General features: G+C 43.2%; 1 protein-coding gene across 2 annotated transcripts in view; it reads right to left on the bottom strand.

Annotated features, from left to right (window-relative positions):
- mst (misato mitochondrial distribution and morphology regulator) overlaps positions 1–21,899 on the bottom strand; it is a 963,151-nt gene that overhangs the window by 433,954 nt on the left and 507,298 nt on the right. For both annotated transcript variants that reach the window (XM_068373866.1, XM_068373867.1), the window contains exon 5: positions 2,880–3,163. In XM_068373866.1, coding sequence (XP_068229967.1) covers positions 2,880–3,163 — 284 coding nt within the window. The remainder of the gene's footprint in view (positions 1–2,879; positions 3,164–21,899) is intronic.

Consider the following 21,899-nt stretch of genomic DNA (forward strand, 5'->3'; position numbering starts at 1 on the left):
TTTCAGTATCACCGCCATCCTAGGCGGCAGAAGAATATCTAGACCGCAGGGGAGAAGGTGGCGGCATCATACTACCACTCCAAGTGCGGCCTTGGGAGGCTTAGTCTCCTATGTCGGCAGCTCTAAGCCGGCAGGGGAGTGACTACTCACCCTGCCGCTCGGCTGCCAGCAGAAAGACTGAATACTTTGAGGTTCTGTCGAAAATCCAAGGTGGCAAATACTAGCCTAGTCAAGCCTGAGAGAACTACTCTATGGCAAGACTAAGATAGGGTTGTCGCCTATGGCGGCACTCAGAGGGAAGAAGGGATTACCCTTAAATCTCCACAGGAGACGAGTATTGAGTTATATAATTAATTCTAGAGATATACTATCTCCCGTTGAATTGATAAAACGATACATGAGGGTAACCGGGGATAATGAAAGTATACTAAAGCGCATGGGCTAGGGCGAGATCTCGGTTACCTTAGATCACCGAAACTCTAATGTATACGATCGACATAAGGAAGAGGAAATTTGTATGCATAATATATCTTTACTAGCATAATTGTGCCTAAATAGCTTTCATAATTTGTTAATGCTATTACCACCAGGAATGTCATTCTGCTAACTAAATAACACATGTATAACGAACGACAGTGCCCATGGCGCCTCCGGTGATCGGCCCAGCTCCTTAACACAATAAATTACTCTAATTTCACTGTGAAGCAGGAGCTAAAAGTTATTCACTGTAAAGAATAAATACTCAACTTTCCAGAGGCAGAAGAAGCTGGAGATTGCATAATTAATCCTCACAAAAGCGATCAAAAACGTTAGATCAACAGGGAAAACCACTGTGCGAATTCGCTACAAAAATAGGAATGTGCGCCATCTTGGATACTCGTAATAGTACGGGAGGAAGGGTAACCTTGGTAACGGCTCCCCTTCTGTTTTTCCACCACTCTTCCCCCTCGAAACAAAAACGCTTTTCGGGGTGAAGATTGCTATGTGTCGTATCAAGATATACGTCCCCTGATATTATGCGATATCCTTAAGAAAAATTTCAAGGATATTTGCGCCAGGAGTTAGAATTCTGGAGACCTAAAGGTTAATTCTCTGGGAATATCACTGTAGCCAAATATCCCTTAGAAAGCTACCAATAGGAACCTTCCATCAGGACGACATGGCTTGAGCCCAAAAAATACAGTGTCACTTCCGTTATAGTAGAGAAACATTAATGAAAGGAAAATTAGTTCTTTAAGATTTGGACGATGTACATTATTGAATAAACACCCATTTACTGAAGAGATTGGGTAATTGTATTGATAAAGGAGTGCCCAATGTATGGGCAGTTAGTTTTATTGTCAAATCTTTTTTTAAGTCTAGTTATTGCTGGTCAAGTCTCATTCAATCTTGTAGGCCTACATTTTCCCATCATTGTACCTCTATTCGTTTCAATTTAAAATAAATAAGTTTCTTGTATTTTCTGTTCAAATTGTTTCCTTTCATCAGATGTCACACGTTCCAGCCTGTAAGTTTTTTTTCTTTCCTCCTAATACTCGAGTAAAAGAATGAAATCTTACCTAAAGCAGATAGAGCTATTCCATTGTTCTGAATAACTCGGTGTAGGGTACTGTTGGAAGAGATATGGTATACTCAAGATAGAATATTAGTAAGTTCTGGGGTTCTCACTGGGTCCCCTTGCCCAGTATAAAATTAAGGGGTGATGCTCATTGCCCATTTCTTCTTAACTGTTTACCTTTTGCTCAGACCTCTAGGAATTCCACCGTATTTTTTGTGTAGTGAGAAGTTAGCGTGGTCGGCCTTCTGACATCAGGCAGTCTATATGTGCTACGTATGGCCACAGTCTGCAAACCACTACACCGCAACGGCGCCCTTCAATGTCAGGACAAACCTGCATGGTCACACACACTGAAAAGAAAGAGAGAAAGATTTCAAGTTTTAGGCCAGTTGCTTTATTCGTGAACCAAGTAAAGGTTTTGTGGGAGAGAACGACAGTGCGGGTGTGAGCGGGGTGGTTGGTCTAAGCCCCACTAACTAGTAGTCGGTAGTTACACCTCACTTAAAAGTCTTATGGCTAGTTTCAGCTGCTGCTGATGTATATTGCCACTATAAACAGAGGAATGGTTTTGTATATAGTGTTGGAACAATGAGAAATTTAGTCAACCTGAGGGAGCAGTTTCCCAATATTCCAGAGCCATCTTGTCCTTCATATTGCCCATCATATTCAATGCCAAAGCGAAGTGACTTCGGCAAGGCATTATCTCATTAAGACAGTTCCCTCCACGAGAACCAGTAAAATATCATGAGTTATCTTACTTGAATGATATCCACTATCACAAATTTAATCACTTAATTTACTTGAATTGCTTTGAACAACAGCGGTACAAACTAATGCAAGTCAAAATGGGGTAAAACTCACATGAACACAGCGTGAACACTTCTAGGTGGTGTATGGCCACTGTGTGACTGATTTCTGTGTGCATCATGTGGTAGTTTCATCAACAATTGTCCACAAATAATGTCCATATGGTGCAGTTTTTTGTTTGCAGCCTATGCAATGTTTATAACCCAATTCCAATTTACATGCTTGTTTCACGCTTTGCTCGAATTCAGTTACTTATAACCCAAGGCCATAGTATAAATACTACTTGGAGAAAAATAAAAAAGTCAGAGCATTAAATAAGAGAAGACACTCCTACATTGTCTTGGGTAATCTCTTAATATTAGGAAGTTGAATCAGACAACTGAGAAAAAGTTCTGATCCTCATAGGGCTGATTCCTTGGCATAAGATATCTTCCCTAAAAATTTTTAATCGCTTAAACCAAAATGAAGAGCCAAAACAATTTATAATCCTTATGAAAACTTGAAAAAATCTTACCTGCAAGGAACCACAAGATTCTGCAAATATTCTAATACGATCAGTGATTCCATCCTCTACTTCTTCTCGTTGCCAGAAAGAGCAACCAGAATTAAATCCCCAGCTCCCTTCAGTACTTAGATTTCCATTTATCATATGGTTATCATCTAAGAGAAACACCGTACTAGGATGAAGATGGGGTCGTAAATAATCAGACCATACAGTGACATGATTCTGAAGATCATAAACCTTTTGTAATGAACCAGGAGCACTAGTTGAAACTTTACCGTCAGGAGTTTTATCATCTAGAAAGAGAAAATTTAGTGTATTAGACAAAATAAAATACCACACCAACTTGGGCATTACAGTAGACATATAAAGAAATAAAAATTGGATTACCAATACCCAAGGAAATTTGTTCTAGCTTCACCAGTTAAAATTTAAAAAACAAAAATTAGATTTGACATTAAATTTACTGTATTACAGAGAATAGAAAGACTTCCAGTAACTGCTAGCTATTTTTGCAGATTATTTTAGAATATTTCAATCATCCATGGCAACTTTACAAATCTAAAGCATGCTTAAAAGAGCAACTTCTAGGCTCACTGATAACCCTACATATAATCCTCATTATCAAACTTATTACAATTAATCAATGAAATGTCTGAATGTAAAATGCTTCCTCATTGTAAATAAATCATTAGGCCCAGATAGCACTTGCTTCTAGTGGCTACCACTCTCCATCCGGCTTTTAGTGTTTGATACATACCATACTGCAAGTGGCTCCTAGGCTACATTCAACACACAATACAAATTTGCCATCCCTCTGGGGTGAAAGGCAGGGTCACTTCTGGTTGTATCAAGGTTTTTATTGCCATTTGGTGACACGGATGTCATTGAAATGTCAGTTGGGGAATTTGCTCACCTTGCTTTCATTGGGTATGGTCACATACAGTGTTAGTCACCATGAGACACGTTTTGTGGATGCTTTACTGGATCTTTAAGAAGAATGAGGTAGCCCTGTGTCACACCAGCTCGATGTTCTCTCTAGACACTTAATTCTCATCTTGATCCTTACTAAACAGTACCAAAATCACAGGTACATTCATAGCTGTACAGAGCTCTAAGGATTTTTTGTGAAAGGTAACATTTAATAAGGTGTTTGTCAAGGGTTTCTTCGAAGGGTCTGCCATTAACTACCTTGAGCTTACAGCGAAGTCTACGCCTTGTGAAGTAGAAGTTTTCTATATCCCTTCTAGTCCTAAAAATCTTGTTAAGGACCAGATCCTCCAATCTCTGCTCTTAAGAAGTTTGAGGGCAACCTTATAATTGCCTGCCTTGGCTATGATCTCACTGGCATCTTTTCCAAGGGAGTTCATCTCATAGGTCTACTTCTGTATATGTCAGCAAGGCCTGCTTCTCTCAGATGATTTGTAAGTAAAAAATTCTGTTTGGAACAGTTAGCTTCTACTCAAGCCTGGATTAGAAGATGAAGATTCCATAGTTAGAGATGTGACTCTGCTAGCATCACTCCCACTGGTGATGCTGATGTCACATGAGCACAGCTTAAGGGAGATTTCATTCCTCAGCTTGCATCCTTTTACCAATCTTTGAATCATTTCTCAAATTCTGTTGGTCTTCATTTGACTTGAGCTTGAAATTCATCTTTGCTTCTTTCAGTAGGGGGATGCATTTCTTCACATTGTTGTTCCTATGAGTGGTTGGTTTAAGGAGTCTGAAGAATACTATCTTGGTGGCTTTGTACAGTAATCAAGACTCTTGATTGAGGAGCAGGTCAGCTTGCAATTCTCCAGGAGAAGCTGGAGACCCAGTGTTGGTACTTTGCTTAGCTCATAATTCTGCTACATGGTTCTAGGTGTGGAAAAACGGATTTTGAATCAAAGCGAAAAATCTATTTTTGGGTGAGATGGCCATGTCGTCCTGATGGAAGGTTCCTATTGGTAGCTTTCTAAGGGATATTTGGCTACAGTGATACTCCCAGAGAATTGACCATAGGTCTCCAGAATTCTAACTCCTGGCGCGAATATCCTTAAAATTTTACTTAAGGATATCGCATAATATCAGGGGACGTATATCTTGATACGACACGTGGCAATCCTCACCCCGAATAGCATTTTCGCTTTGAGGGGGAAGAGTGGCGAAATTGAAGGGGAGCCGTTATCAAGGTTACCCTTCCTCCCCTACTATTACAGGGCTCCAAGATAGCGCTCATTCCTTGTAGCATTGAGCATGGTGCTACAAATAAGGGATTTTGAGGAAGGAAAAATCTATTTCTGGGGAGATACCTGTGATGCCCGGTGAAAAGTCCTTCTTATCTCTTTTCTGATATAAATACTTCCAAATATACCAGAGAAAGTTAAAGCATGGAATGCAGAGGTTACTACCCTCACGCGAGCACCCTAAGGGCGTCGTGTATAAAGAAAGGGCGTGAGATAACCACTATTCACAGGTCATCTTCCATTTAGATCAATCCTTCCTCAAAAGGGAGAGCCGCCCTAACGGCACCAACCTAACTTACCTGATCCACTCAGCGACGCCTGCCTCGAGCGCCATCTACACATCCTTCTACAAGAAAAAGCTTGGAAAGGAAAGGGTCGGGGAAGAAACAGGGAAGGGTCTCACCGGGTGTCACAGGTATCTCCCCAGAAATAGATTTTTCCTTCGTCAAAATCCCTTTTCTGGGTTGATCTGTGACGCCCGGTGAAAATGTACCAGAGAATGCCTTCCAAGCCCACAAGCAACAGGTTAAATCAAAAACGTAAGTATAGCTGGGGATTACTATATTAAGGCACGTAAAGTGACAGACATAAACATCAAATCTCATCAAAAATAAGGTAAGAAAAATATGGGAAACTGGAGGTAAAGTATAATAAGTAATTATTTTCCCCAGACAAAATAATAAGTCCTTAAAAAACTAACAATGCCATGTAGGCAGAGAAATGTACATAACTCCAGAACATCATAATAAAACAATAAAAAACAAAGGTAGCAATGGAATCAAAATTGGCAGTAGGCAGAACATAATAACATGGGTATAAAGACATGACAAACTGTACCATACCCTAGGATACCAAAAATTATATACAATCCAAAATTAAGAGCTACCAGCATGATTAAGTCAACCTGACAAAAAATAAAAGTGGGCTAATCCACCGACATAACACATCAATGAGGCAAAAAACACCGACCAAGGTGAGAGGCAACGTGGTGGGAGTGGCAGGGGGGAGGGAGAAGGTTGAGAGGAGGACGAAAAGAGGAGAAAGGCAAGAAATTAATCAGGGGAGACGACACTCACAGCTGCAACAGTAGGGAACTTAAGGGCCTGCAAGTTCTTCAAATAGTGGCGTTTGAAAACCATCGGGGATTTCCAACCTGTGTACTTCTTAAGGTCATCAAAATCCATATTCTGAAAATAATTGATGGAGGTGGCTACTGCCCGGATATTATGTGCATGTGGAAAAGATTCCGGGTTAGCTTGTTTGATAAAATAAAGGATTTGCTGTCTGATGCCTTGGATGGAAATAGTACCCCCTTGTTCCCTGACAAACAAGGGTCCAGATGAGCGTGACGCAGTCCTCGCTAAAAAGGCCCGGAGTGTAGCGACAGGACACAAAGAAGCATCTTGGGGAAGAGGAATAATTTTCCAAGGGGACCACCTATTTTGTGGGTCCTCATTCTTGGCTATGAAAGCTCTATCTGGGGAGAGAAGAACTTCTCCTGACCGAAGGAAATCTAGGTTTTCCGGATTACAGGAGAGAGCTGCCAATTCCGAAATTCTAGCACCTGAAGCCATGGCCATAAGAAATAATGTCTTCCTAAGAAGCGATATGTAAGAGCAGGATTTGTTATCAGTATCAGACGCGAGCTTGAGGACGTCGTTCAGAAACCACGAGACCTTTTGCGGACGAACAGAAGGTCAGAGCCTAGCACAGGCTTTTGGAATGGATGAGAAATAAGAATCTGCGAGGTCAATATTGAACCCCACATAGACGATCTTTTTCAAAGCTGATTCAATTGTGGTTATAGTGCTAGCTGCGAGGCTCTTGTCAAAAAGGGACCGAAAGAACGAAATGGCCAGGTTCGGGGTCATTCGAGTTTCATCTGAATGTTTAAGAAATTCCGCTAGCTTCTTAACTGCCGAATCATACTGTCTAATCGTGGAGTCTCTCTTGTCTGATTCAATAAAGAGGACATTTTCCGGGTCAATATCTGCATCCTTATGGGCTGCAAATTTCATGAAATCCACAAAGTTAGGGTTTGCGCTATCCTTGAGGAATCTGACACAGTCCGTGTTTGGACCACTTGGGTCAGCTTGGGGAATGGGATCCGGAACGGGCGAAGTTTCAACTCTAGGAGGAGAGGAAACCAGCTGCTTTTTGGCCACTGAGGTGCTACCAAAGCCACCTTTCCGTGGAAGGAATGTAGCTTGGGTAAAACTTTCATCAGAAGATTCACCGGAGGGAACAGGTAAATCTTCCTCCAACGGTTCCAATCCAGGGTTAGTGCGTCCATAGCACAAGCCTGAGGGTCCAGGTTCGGGGCCACGTAACAGGGAAGTTTGTGGTTGAGCTGTGTCGCGAACAAGTCTACCTGGGGACCTGGAACCAGTCTCAAAATCCACCGGAATGAATTTGCGTCTAGGGACCATTCTGATTCTAGTGGTTTTGTCCTGGATAGTGAGTCCGCTATCACGTTCTGGACTCCTGCGAGGTGAGTGGCTGACAGGAACCAGTTCTTTTCGTTTGCCAAGGTAAAGATGGTGACCAGGACTTGATTGAGATTGGGAGATTTCGCTCCGCCTCTGTTGATGCAGTGAACTACCGCCGTGCTGTCGGAGACTATCCTGATGTGGGTGGAGCGTGGAGGGGATAGCCGTTTTAAGGTCAGTAACACTGCCATGGCCTCCAACACGTTGATGTGGAACTGTTGCATCGCAGGGGACCAAGAGCCCTGAAACATCTGGTGTCGATAATAGCCCCCCAACCACTGCGAGACGCGTCTGTGTGAATCGTCACACGTGGAGGAGGGAATTGCAGAGGAACCGATTTGGAGAGGTTCTCCTGTTTTGACCATGGTCGGAGGCGACGAACTAAGACTGAGGGGATCGTCGATATTTTGTCCCGTAATCGGGTTGTAGCTCTCTTTCTCCAAACTCGGTTGATGTCTTTGAGTTTGGCCTTCAATAAGAGGTCTGTCACTGAAGCGAATTGGAGTAGGCCTAGCACTCTTTCTAAGGCCCTTCTTGAAATATGTTCGTTCTTGATAAAGTGTCTTGTCTTCGAAGCTATCTCTTTGACCTTTTTGGGAGGAAGAGACAGTTCGTGACTTTTGAGGTCCCAGCGAATGCATAACCATTCGAATTTGCTTGCTGGTTGAAGGCGGGATTTCTGTAAGTTGACTTGGAAACCCACCTTGTGCAGAAACCGAACCACTTTGGTTGTAGCCTTGTGGCAGTCCTGAATCGTCCGTGCCCAGATGAGCCAGTCGTCCAAATAAGCGATCACCATGATCCCCTGGCTCCTGAGCTGTTCTAGTATCGTCTCCCCTAGTTTTGTGAATATCCTGGGAGCGATATTGAGACCGAACGGCATCACTTTGAACGCGTAAGATTTCCTGCCCAGGCGGAAGCCGAGGTAAGGAGAGAAGTTTCTTGCTACTGGGACGTGATTATAGGCGTCTGTAAGATCGATAGAGGTGGTGACGGCCCCACGGGGAAGTAAGGTTCGTACCTGAGAGATAGTCAGCATGCGGAACCTGTCGCAAAGAATGTAAGAATTCAGTTTGGACAGGTCCAGGACCACTCTTAACGCCGATGAATTCTTTTTGGGCACCGTGAACAGACGGCCTTGAAATTTCAGGGACTGTACCCTCTTTATCGCCTTCTTCTTCAGGAGGTCCTTAGTGTATTCCTTTAGGATGGGATTGGGCTTCTGGAAGAAGGACACTATCGGAGGTGGAGAACCTAGTGCCCATTTCCAGCCCAGGCCTTTTGAGACTATACTGTGGGCCCAAGGACTGAAGGTCCATTGGTCCCGAAACTGGAACAGTCTCCCCCCTACCAAAGTTGCTTCATTGCGTGGGGCTGAACTTAGCCCCACGACCTCCTCGGGAACCCTTAGCTTTAGGTCCGCCTCGTTGGCGGAACTGGCCCCTGGCGCCGCCTCGAGGTTATCCTCGAAAGGAACCCGAGGTCTCGTACGCCTGATTGAAGTCGGGGGAGGTCATCCAAGAAGTAGCTGCAGTTGGTTGGGAACCTTGAGGAGCCGGGAGGAAGACAATCTGTTGAGGAGGGGCTTTAGACGTAGAGGGAGTTGAAGAGTGAGGGCCCGTGGAATGATGAAGGTGATCTCTACCTGTTTTATAAGGAACATACGACCTCTGCTTTTTCTTTGAGAAGGGTTGACGGGGCAAGTTCTCACATTTACGTTTATTCGAGAGGCCCCACCTAACCTGAAGGTTCTGATTAGCCCTCGTTGCGTCTTGGAGAACCTTATCGACTTCTTCCTCGGGGAACAGGGTTTTACCCCAACAGGAGGAGGCAACGAGTCTGTTGGGCTCATGCCGAATAGAGGCTTCGGCGAGAACATGCTTCCGACAATTAGTTCTCGCCGTCCAGAAGTCATGTAGGTCCGACTGGAACGACTGCAGGAGGTTCTTCGCCTGCACCCGGAAGAGAGGTTCGTCGCTATATAAGGAGGCAATGAGCTCTGAGGAAACTACAGTTAAGAGTTCTTGCCAGCTGGTTTCTCGATTCGAATTCCGCTTTCAATAAGTGGTCCGGGATCTTAGGGAGTCTCTCTGAGAAGAGAGAGGAAGCGCAGTCTGGGTCTAACTTACCCACCGTGAACGTAGAGGAAGCCTCGTTCCAGAGCGCTGAGGTGCCAGGGACGAGGAGAGAGGTGGGATCTGTTTCTTTAAGGGTCGGCAGCGATTTTATCAGTAAGCGGGGATGGGATGGATGGAGGAGTGATAAAGATGGTATACGCTCCTTTGTGGGAGGGGGGTTTGGAGTTACGGCAACCCCATTCCGCCTGCTCCTTTGGGAATATCACCGTCTCCTTCGGGACATTGTCCATCCACACTAAGGCATGTTCACGTAAGCGAACAAAGCCATTGAAGGGGAACTGGAGATCTGGAGGGAAGAACTCCAGATCCTCTAGAGGGCGGGTCCCTAACCCTTCAATTGTAAGCGTACCATCCAAATAAGGGGCATGCTTAGCGAACCTCCAGGGGTTATTTTTATCGAAGGGTGGAAGCTTCGATGCATCAGGAACTGGGGACGGTTTAGGGGGAGACTTGTCTCTTATGAGGCTAGCCACCATGTCCTTCAGCTCTGCTATGACCCCGGAGTGTCGTTGCAGCTTCGTCTCCACCATGTCCTGGATGGATTCTAAGGTTAGTTGGACGTCCGAGGAGCTACCTACAGCGGAAGCCTTGGATTTAGCGGACTTACCCTTCTGTCCTTTAGGACAAGGAGGGGTGCGTGAAAGCATTGGGACATCAGGGGCTGAGGAAGGTCCTGGGACCAGAGAAATGGATTGAGGCAAAGCTGGAATATTAGTTTTAGGTTTATTTTTGCGAATAGGTTTCACCTTGGGACGAACCGAGACGGAACCTTCCCAAGGAGAAGCCTGAGGCTTGTCAAAGCCGTGGAAAGAAGAGGAAGAGGAAGGAGTAGGAGAAAGAAAGGTTTCTGCCAAATCCACACCATACACCTGCTCCTCCATTGGTTCGGTGTGAATGTCCAGGGATGAGATGTCTCCGGAGAGCAGGTGTTCCTCTTCTACCGGAAGGGCAGCTCTGATACTCTCAATGATGGAGGCAGCTTGTTCCGGAGGCACTGCAGCCGAGGAGGAACCAGGGAATAACCGGGAAGCCATGTCCAAATCAAGGAGGTAGGGGCAACCAGTCGGGGCATTCCGTCCGAAACCAGACACCCAGGAGCGGAGGCTGGTCTTGGCCGTCCGGAGTGAATCCTCGTCAGCCTGAAAAAAGGGGGGTAACTTAAAACGGCAGACGGGAAAGTATGACAGAAAGTATCAGGACAAAAACAGGATACATCGAATCGCTATGTGAAAGCAATAAAAAATACCAACGACCAATATATAAAGCGGAGCCTTAAAAACTAGCATGCAGAAAACATCGCTCACTTACCTCATCATTGAGGAGAATGGAGGAAAGCTCGTAGCAGAGCGCACATGCTTCCGGGAACCAGATCATGTAAGGGGCCTGGCCATCCTCCCGGACAAAAGAGATCGCGCAGTGGGCATGCGACCGGCAGACGTCATGGCCTACCGGATCAAGAAAGGTAGCGGAACAGCCCTTGGCAGCACAGGGTACTTTCTGTAATAAAAAAGGATCGATAAGTACAAAGTTTCCTAGAAGCTTTACTAAGTATATAAAAGTAAAGACAAGGAAGCTTATAGTTGATGTGAAGAATCGAGGTCGTGTAATAAAAGGAGCCGGAGCTCCGCCGTAATTACTACAAATATAAAATATATCATGATAGAATCTGATACAGAATATGAATATGGAGGAGCCGGAGCTCCGGAGTAATTACTTTTTAACAATTATGGCTTATGTAATGGGAAAGCCGGAGGGGGACGGAAGCCCGGCGGCCATGAGGGGGGGGGGGGGTTTTGGTAATAGATCCTTAACCCAATGAAGGTATACGTTAACAGGATGTAGTAATAAAGCTCCATAGCACTCCGGTAGGACGTTCCGTTGAGTAAAAAACAAAAAGTAGATACATCAGATTCGTGTGAACGGAGGGCCGAAGCCGGAGTCAAGTTGCGGAAAGCCAACGAGGGGAGGATTCCCTGTCGAAGGGGCGCAATAGGTATTAGGTAATAAGCGTTCCCAGTTCAGAGTGAAACTCATGGCGGAGTATGAATAATGTCCCGACCCAACTCCCAGGCCGGAGCGAGGAGAGAGTGGAACTATGGGGGGGGGGGGGAACATAAGGCCGCTCAAGGCAGGCCGATACCTGCCGATACCTAAGGTGACTCTAACACGAAACGGATCTAACACCAACTATAAGCCAAGAAAGAGCGCCGTAACCATAAAACAATCACGTCTATGACGTAGTCATCCCTTAGGGTGAGACAGAGAGAACGGGCCCCCGAGTCTATAATAAAGAAAACAGGAACCCAATCCTCTCGGACTCGGAGGTTACGACGATCAATCTAACAAGCACGTACCTCAAAATCAAAACACATCTGTCCGAAAATACAATAAAAGTCTAACAAAGAATAGCGAAAGGGGAATGGAATACAGTCAAAAAGAATCATCATAATAAAAGGCCTTGAAAACGACTAATAAGTACCACAAATTAATGATAATCGGTTCAAAACAGAGGCATGGAGCCTACAATCTTAAAATAAGATTAAATTAAGATTAAATTAAGATTAATGAACCTAACAGATAACAGTACCAAAAGGGCAACGAAAAGCAAAAAGAAAACGCACTGAGCGTAAACAATAAAAATGGCCGCGTGGGCCTCGGAAGGCACAAGGCCGAACGTATTAAAAAACACTTCCTATTACTTAACACCACTTGCCTGGTACTTAAAAAAACTGTCAAAACAATCTATGGTATTTAACATTGGTGCAGGAGTAAGGAGAGCTTCAGCCATGATGAAGAAATCCACAAAAACTCAGCGAAAAGCGAGACACAAAACAAGTAACCGTCGTAGTACAAGTCCAACAGAAGGATGTGTAGATGGCGCTCGAGGCAGGCGTCGCTGAGTGGATCAGGTGAGTTAGGTTGGTGCCGTTAGGGCGGCTTCCCCTTTTGAGGAAGGATTGATCTAAATGGAAGATGACCTGTGAACAGTGGTTATCACACGCCCTTTCTTTATACACGACGCCCTTAAGGTGCTCGCGCGAGGGTAGTAACCTCTGCATTCCATGCTTTAACTTTCTCTGGTATATTTGGAAGTATTTATATCAGAAAAGAGATAAGAAGGACCCTTTTCACCGGGCGTCACAGGTCGACCCAGAAATAGTAGTTTCAGGAGGGGTTATTACCTAAGCCTTTTCTTTAGAAAAGGAGGGTGGGTCCATCAGAATGACATGGCCATCTCACCCAAAAATAGATTTTTCGCTTTGCTTCAAAATACATTTTTTGGGCTCAAGCCATGTCGTCCTGATGGAAGTTTACCCGAAAATTACTTGAAAGTACTGTATCTGTGGATTTGTGAAAGTGCCTCAACCTTGGGTTAGCTTTTATATGGTCATCCAGACCATTGAGAGATATGACGATACCGTTATACGTCACTACCACTAATCATGGAACAATGTTAGGGCTTCCTGCGCCCTGCAGGGAAGTGTCTTTGCTAGACAGTAGAAAGCTTCAAAGTTTGTATACATGTAGGAACAAATATAAATATCAATCAGATCTATTTGTTTCTATGTATCAGTACAATAAGTAGGAATTTTACTTAGGAAAATAAGTAAAAGAACTCCGGCTACTTTTTATTTTGCTACTTATGAGGCGAAATAGGACGCAATTCCACATTTTTATTCATTTATTTAAGCTGAATGAGTAAATGGAGTAACATGTGTAATAAATATAAAAGAGAATTATACATTCAACATATACAGACAATATTTTTCTAGCTGAAAGGGAAGAAAAGGGTTAATACCACTCATAATGATTGATAAGATTATCAAGATAATTATTACTGTAAATGTTGGATACTATCAACACTGTGTACAATGCACACATGGCACAAGTGCCATTTGCATAATTCTTCACCTGAAATTTGAACAGTCATAGTGTCACCAGGGTGACACTCACATAAAAAGATATTGCACTAGAAAGAGTCAACATCTTTTCACACGAATTGTGAGTCCAAATCAATTCACTGTTCATCGCAGCACTAGACGACAGGTTTTACTACACTACCTGCCGCCACCACGTAATGCTTAAGTTCATGCACTTGCTTCGTGTAATGTTTGTAAAACACTCTGGATGACTTCCATCCAGTATATGAGCGAAGACGCTCGAAGTCCATATACTGAAAAAGTTCAGTGGGGAAGCAATTTTTCTTGGATCATGACCTGCGGGTGTACAGTCAGGATCTGCTCTGTGAATGAAGTAGGTGAGCTTCGCTCTTAGTTGTTTTAGGGATAAGTTTCATCCTGAAGTTTCTCCTTTGAAGAGCTGTCCTCCCCTGAAGTCTGAAGTACTTTGAGGATAGACCTTTAGACATTCTACTGGACACAGAGAGACATCTTCCTTCAGAGGGCAGATTCTCCAGGGACCCCATCTCTTAGTGGGTAGCTCGTTCTTGGCAAGAAAGGTAGGATCAGGAGAGATTCAGTTCTCCCGCTTCTGTGTACTGAATGTGGGCCTCGTCTCTTGATAGGGCTACTATTTCACTAATTCTAGCCCCTGAGGCTATAGCGAACAGGAAAATAACTTTTTGGGTTAGATCCTTAAGAGGACAATCTTCATTGTTCAAGGTTGAAGCATAGTTTAGGACCTTGTCCAAGGACCATGAAATGGGCTTCTGAGGGGCTGCAGGTCTAAGTCTAGCGCATGCGTTCGGGATCTTGTTAAAGATTTCGTTCGTCAAGTCCACTTGGAAGGCGTATAGAAGAGGTCTAGTCAGGGCTGACTTACACGCAGTTATCGTGTTGGAAGCCAGGCTTTGTTCATGAAGGTGGATGAAGAAGGACAGACAGAAGTCTGTTGAGATTTCTTTCGGTCTTTTTGCTTTAATAAAAGCAACCCACTTTCTCCAAGACGATTCATATTGTCTTCTGGTTGACTTTGACTTGTATTCTTCTAAGACAGTCAACTTCTGAACCAGTTGAGATAGAGCTGGGTTTGGTAGAGGGACCAGCCTCAGCTTCAGTTCCATCACTAGGGGGAACCAATTGCTCTTGGCCCACTTGGGGGCCACTAGTGCTGTAGTTCCCTTGAAGGATCTAAGCTTGTTGAGGACCTTCAGCAGGAGATTGGTTGGAGGGAACAGGTAAATCTGGTTCCAAGCATTCCAATCGAGGGACATGGCGTCCGTCGCTTCTGCCAGAGGATCCTCGTACTGGGCTACGTATCGAGGTAGTGTCTAGTTGTCGCACGTCGCAAAGAGATCTATCTGCAGTTCCGGGACTTGTTCCGAGATGAAGGAGAATGAGTCTGCGTCTAGGGACCATTCTGACTTTAACGGCTATAGCCTGGATAGAGCGTCCGCCGTCACATTGCGGAACCCTTGTAGGTGAACTGCTGATAAATGCCATCTCTTCTTTTTTGCTAGACGAAAGATGGCTAACATCACATGGTTGATGTGGGGCGATCTCGAGCCTTGTTGATTCAGACATCTCACTATCACTTCGCTGTCCACGACCAGCCTGATGTGGGCTGATCTGTGAAGGGATAGTTTCTTCAGCATCAAGAGGACTGCCATGGTCTCCTGAATATTGATGTGAAATGTCTTGAACAGGGATGACCAAGCCCCTTGGGCTTTCCCTTGATGGGAATGACCTCCCCATCCTTGCGTCGAGGCATCCGTGTGGATGGTCACCGATGGGGGAGGTGGTTGTAAGGGAACAGTCCTTGTTAGGCTCTTGACCTTCGACAACGGTTTGAAAAGTGATCGTAGTAAGGTCGAAACCGGTCTTTGTAGATCTCTTCGAGAGTTTATTGCATATCTTCTCCAGACTCCTGACACATCTTTAAGCTATGCTCTTAGCAGTGGGTCTCTTACTGCTGCAAACTGGAGAGAGCCCAGTACTCTTTCTTGTTGGCATCTTGAGATCCTGTTGGATTTCAGTATTCTCTGGACAGACCCCACAATCTCCCTCCTCTTCCTTTGTGGAATGGAGAGGCAGTTTGACTTCAAGTTCTAATGGATTCCCAGCCATCGAAACTCCGGAGCTGGAGAGAGTCTTGACTTCTTGAAGTTGATCATGAATCCTAGATATTCCAGGAACTGGATCACTTTCTTGGATGGTTGCAGACAAGCAGTCTTGGATGCTGCCCACACCAGCCAGTCGTCCAGGTACGCTGCTACCTGAACACCTTTTAGGCGTAGTTGTTGTACGACTGCGTCTAAAAGTTTCGTGAAGATCCTTGGGGCTATGTTTAGTCCGAAGGGCATAGCTCTGAAGACATACTTTATCTTCTGTAATTTGAATCCTAGGTAGGAGGAGAGGGGGCAGCTGACTGGGAGATGCCAATAAGCATCTGCCAGGTCTATTGAGACTGTGTACGCCCCTTTTGGTAATAAAGCCCTTATGAGTGTAAGGATTAACATCCTGAACTTGTTGTTCTCGATGAACCTGTTGAGTGGAGATTGATTGATTGATTGATTTAAAGTTTTCAGGCATCCTGACATCTGAGGTCATTGACGCCGGTAACATTTAATTTATGTATACAAAAATAAAAGATAAAATAAAATAAAAAATAAAAGAGTATTCAATTAAAATCATAAAAATTGAATGTCATAAAAGTTAAATATTTTTCAGAAGACCTGCTTCTGAAAGAAATCTAAAAATGCCACTTGCATGGTAGGACACATCATTTCCAAGAATCTTGGCAAGGATGAACCTGCCACCCTCACCTCGAGCCTCAAACAAATATCTATTCCACAAGTTGTTATAATTGGAGCATTCGGTCAACAAATGCCTTACTGTTAGAGGTACTACACAGTCGTCACAATACGGTTGCTGTTGGCCCTTCAGCAGAAACTCGTGTGTCAACCGAGTGTGACCAATACGGAGACGACAAAGAGACGTCTCCCATTTTCGGGGCATCATATTATACCTCCAAGGAGATATGTCATTTGTTATCTCTCGCATTTTATTGCCATCTTGACTATCCCATTGCTGTTGCCATTTATTGCAAACCAATTTCTTGATGTCAGGTAAGAAATCATCACAGGGAATGGGATACCTTCTTGGCAGCAACTCTGATGCAGCCTCCTTAGCCAGTGAATCTGCCTTCTCATTCCCGGACACACCTACATGTGCTGGAACCCAACAAAATTGAACTGTTATACCTCTCCGTCCAATAATGAAAAGCCATTCTAAAATCTTTAAAACTAGAGGGTTATTAGAATTAAAAACTTCCATAGCTTGAAGGACACTCCTTGCATCACTAAAAATTGTAAAATTACCCTCCTTCTCCAACGCTATTTTCTCAATAGCGGTTAATATGCCATACAGTTCGGCAGTAAATATGGAAGCGGTCAGAGGAAGTGCACCTCTACAATTAAAACCATTACTATGTACTCCAAATCCAACGCCAGCATCAGATTTGGAGCCATCAGTATAGATAAAAGTTGATCCTCTATGTTCTCTAACATGTTCATTAAAAAGAGACCTGGCTTCTAGGTCTGACATATTCTTCTTATCTCCAATAAAATATTTACAAAAAGATATCTCTGGTAACTTCCATGGAGGCGTTGGTGATACCATGAATGGAAGTACCTTATTTCTAATTATATCCAGACTATTTAATAATCGTTTCACCCGAAAGCCATAAGGTTGAGGAGATTTTGGGTGCAACTCAAAGTATGATGCATGTCTTACAAGGCTTGCAGTCTGAAAGGCGAGAGAGTTAGGGAGTCTTTGCAATCTAAACCAATACCGAAGAATGGAAGACATTCGGTAAAGGTCTAGAGGTAACTCTCCAGCATCAACAAGGAGACTTGGGATAGGCGAGGTTTTAAAAGCTCCAGTAGACAATCTAATACCTGCATGATGTATCGAGTCTAATATTTTTAACCGGCTTGGGGTGGCTGAAGAATATACCTCACAACCACAACTAATTTTGGAAAAAATCAAGGCCTTGTATAATTTTAAAATAGTATTGCGGTCTGCCCCCCACGATGTATGGGACAATACTTTTAAGATATTCAGAGCTTCAACACATTTAGCTTTTAATGCTTTTAAGTGAGAAACCCATGTCAGCCTACAATCAAATATCAAACCTAAAAATTTAGCTTCTCTTGCACATGGTATCCGTTGACCTTTAATGTATATATCCGGGTCTGGATGTACTCCCCGGATACGACAAAAATGGACAACGGTAGTTTTACTTGTCGAGAACTTAAATCCATTCATGTCAGCCCACTGGATAATTTTATCAATAGAGAGTTGGATTTTTCTCTCAACCATTGCCATTCTAGTGCCAGCAAATGATATTGAGAGATCATCCACAAATAATGTTGAGAGAACATCCTGGGGAATGGCTGAGGATATCCCATTAATTGCTAGTGCAAAAAGGGTTACACTCAGCACACTACCCTGAGGAACTCCTTCTTCCTGGCACTTACTCTCAGATAGTGTTTCCCCAACTCTCACTTGAAAAACTCTACGTGAAAGAAATGCCTGAATAAATAGTGGCAGCTCTCCTCTCAATCCCAATTCATGAATGGTTTTAAGTATACCATATCTCCATGTGGTATCATATGCCTTTTCAAGGTCAAAAAATACTGTAACATGGTGCTGTTTGGAAGCAAAGGCTTCACAAATAGAAGACTCTAGTCGTATCAACACATCAGTCGTTGAGTGCATTTTTCGGAATCCAAATTGAATCGGTGATAAAACACCTTTCTTTTCAAGGTACCATATCAGCCTTGCATTGACCATCTTCTCCATGATTTTACATAAACAAGATGTCAATGCAATAGGACGATAGTTTGCTGCTAAAAACTTGTCTTTACCGGGTTTTAAAAAGGCTAAAATAATGGCTAGTTCCCAAACACTTGGGTAACTATGATCATGCCATATTGAAGCGGTAGATCGAACAGTAAAAACAACAAAATACGCGAGAGTCCCACTCGAACCAAATGTAAAACTAGGTGGAGCGTAATAAAACTAAAAGGTTTAATAATAATAAGTGAGATGGTCGTCTTCCTAGAACTAGCGAAACAATCTCAAAGATGACGCAATCCACCAACATGCACGAATGCAGGCATACCAACATAACCTACTCCTTGATGAAACGCTAACACTGATATCATAGGATAACTTAAAATTAATGCTAGATGAAAGCATAAAGATGGTGTACTATATAAATGTAAGGAAAAAACTCCTAAAAGTTCGAACAAATATTAATGACGGACGAACTAACGAGAAAAAGGGCAGAGCCGAACCATGAACGGTAAGAACGGGGACGCCGTTCATATATAAACACTTCTCAATTAATAAAAACAGAGGTTACACTGCCCAATCTCGCTAAAACTCATGGATAAAGTACTTAACTTCGATGGGGTATCATGGGAATCGGCCATCGATTATAAAATAATGATAAATCCAAGGGTAAACACAAGAAAAAAAAAACATGTTGGACTTAATAACAACAAGTGCTATAAAGGAGTGACGTCACTGGCGTGGGTTGGGTTAGTGGTAGTAGTGTTGAACGGCACCTCGCTGTGGAGGGGATTTTGAAGAGGAGATATCTAAATAGTGCGAGACCTCTGGTTGTGAATTATCACGCCCCAGTATTTTATACCGACACCTTATATAGGTGAGCGAGCTGGGTTCAACCTGGCATTCCTATGCTTTTTTTCTCTGGTAATATATAGCAGTTATATTCCTTTGAAATAGTGCTCTAGGAGTATTTCACTGGGCGGCACAGGTCTCTCGCCCAGAAATAGATTTTTCCTTCGTCAAAATCCCTTTAATAATACTTAAAATAAATAGCTTTGTATTAAAATGTACATGTTTAATCATTGCATATGGAATTCCATCGGGTCCAGGGGCTGTATCGTTGCAATGAGCAAGTGCGGAATCAAATTCTCTTTCAGTGAAAGGAGAATTATACGACTCTTCCCTTCTTGTTGCAAAATTTAAAATTTTCTTTTCTTCAGCGCTCCTATACTGGTGACCAGGGGCTCCTTCACACTTGCTGGATACATTTGAAAAATGATTAGCCAGGGCATTGCTAACTTCCTTTGCTTCAGTTACATACTGGCCATTCACCTTCAACACTGGTGGTGGGTTGGGGGTGAATTTGCCAGCTATCTTTTTTACTTTCCTCCACACAGAAGATGGTGGTGTTCTACTGTTAATGGAGGAAACAAAAGACATCCATGACTGGCGCCTTGCTTCTTTCATGGCACGACGGAACTGTGCTCTACATTTCTTGTACATAATTAAATTCTCATCAGTTCTGCGTCTACGCAATCGTGTTAAAGATCTTCTTGTGGCTCTGTGCAGGGCAGTTAGTTCTGAAGACCACCACGGGACTGGTCGTCGTTTGAATAACCCTGTTGTTTTTGGAATTGAATTGACTCCTGCTGTATGGAGAGTTCCATTCAGTAAGTCTATGGCATCATCGATATTTTCAACTTGTCCTGCATCCCCCTCAATTTCGCTTAGCTCACGAAATTTATCCCAGTCCGCCTTGTCAAGATTCCATCGTGGCGATCCCTGTAAAGGTGGACCATTGTTGGTGTTTATAATGATTGGTGCGTGATCACTAGTATGCCAATCATCTAATGTTCTCCAATCGAAGTCGATTAGGCAATTAGAGCTTACGATTGCTAGGTCAATACATGACAAGGTACCTGTCTGGACATGAAAGTGTGTGGGCTCTCCTGTATTAAGGAGTCCCACATCTTCATTTTCCACAATTGATGATATGATATTTCCCCTCGTGTTTGCTAAAACATCACCCCACAAAGGATGTCTACCATTCAAATCTCCAAGTAAAAGAAAAGGTTGAGGGAGTTGTTGAATCACCTCCACTAAGTTGTCATACAAAATGTTATCATTTGGAGGCAAGTACAGAGAACAAATTGTATATTTTCGCCCTATGTCGATCTGTACAACCACTGCCTGCAGAGGTGTACGAATAGACAGAGAAACTTGGGGAACATCTCGACGAACGTATATGAGACTTCCGCCATGGCTCCCCACTTGGTGATCATATGGTGTCCTATAACTAATGTATTCGCGAGGACAAGGGGTATTATGATCAAGTTTGCTCTCCTGTAGACAAATAATTATGGGGGAATGCTCATGAATAAGGAGCTTAAGTTCTTCATATTTGGCCCTTAAACCCTGACAATTCCATTGCAAAATGGAGGAAAAAACTATGGTTTATAATTTGGTAGACCCCTTGGATGGAGTCTTCCCATTAGCAGTTTTTGATCTAACACTATTTTTAGGTGGTTTTATTAAAGAAGGTCTTGATAGATTGGGTTTAGAATTTATGATTTTCTTTTTGTCTTTTTGATCTGATTGTTGAGGAGGTTGGTGGACCTCCACTTGAATTTCCGATTTATTTAAATTGACTTCCAGATCAGAAATATCAACAGACAAATCATCATATTTATTTGACGTCGTAATTTTGATATTTCTTATGGAAGGGGGCGAGAGAGATGGAGGTCTCTCTCTTTTCCGATTAGTAGGTTTTGAGCTACCAGGTTTTTGCACCTTCCCCAATACAGGTGCACCTGGTAACTTAGTGTCAGGTGGCATCTCCATCAAATCAGGCAAGGACATGGCCTGGGAGAGGTTAGTACTAATGTTAGTAATGGGGGACGAAGGCTGTACAGAAATGGGCAATGACCCATTTTTAATACGCTGTGGCAAAGCCTCAGAAGGCAATACGATTACTTTGTCATGCAGTACTTTATCATCAGAGGTTGTATTTCTTTTCTTAGAATTACTGGCAGTGCTAGGTGGGGTTGCTGTCTCCTGTGGTAAATTTACCTTTGATTTTAAGGCCTTTGCATAGCTGGTTGATTTATTCAACATTCTTTTTGCATGTCCCACACTTATGTGTTCTAAACTTGATTTGTTTAGGGCAGCTTCCTCCAACTTATACAGTTCGCATCTCCTATCAGTTGATTTATGATTCAAATTGCAATTTGAACACCTGGCCTCAAGTGTACATTCTCCATGATAAGTTTTGGAGCAAATACCACACATTTTTCCATTTTTGCAAACTTTGGATGGGTGTCCAAATTTAAAACAATTAAAACATTGCAGGGGCTTTTGTTTGAAAGGCCGAACTTTAATCCTTTCATTTTCAATAAAAATATGGAAAGGTACATCA

This window comes from Palaemon carinicauda, chromosome 5, assembly GCF_036898095.1.
Source record: "Palaemon carinicauda isolate YSFRI2023 chromosome 5, ASM3689809v2, whole genome shotgun sequence".
Classification (NCBI taxonomy): domain Eukaryota; kingdom Metazoa; phylum Arthropoda; class Malacostraca; order Decapoda; family Palaemonidae; genus Palaemon; species Palaemon carinicauda.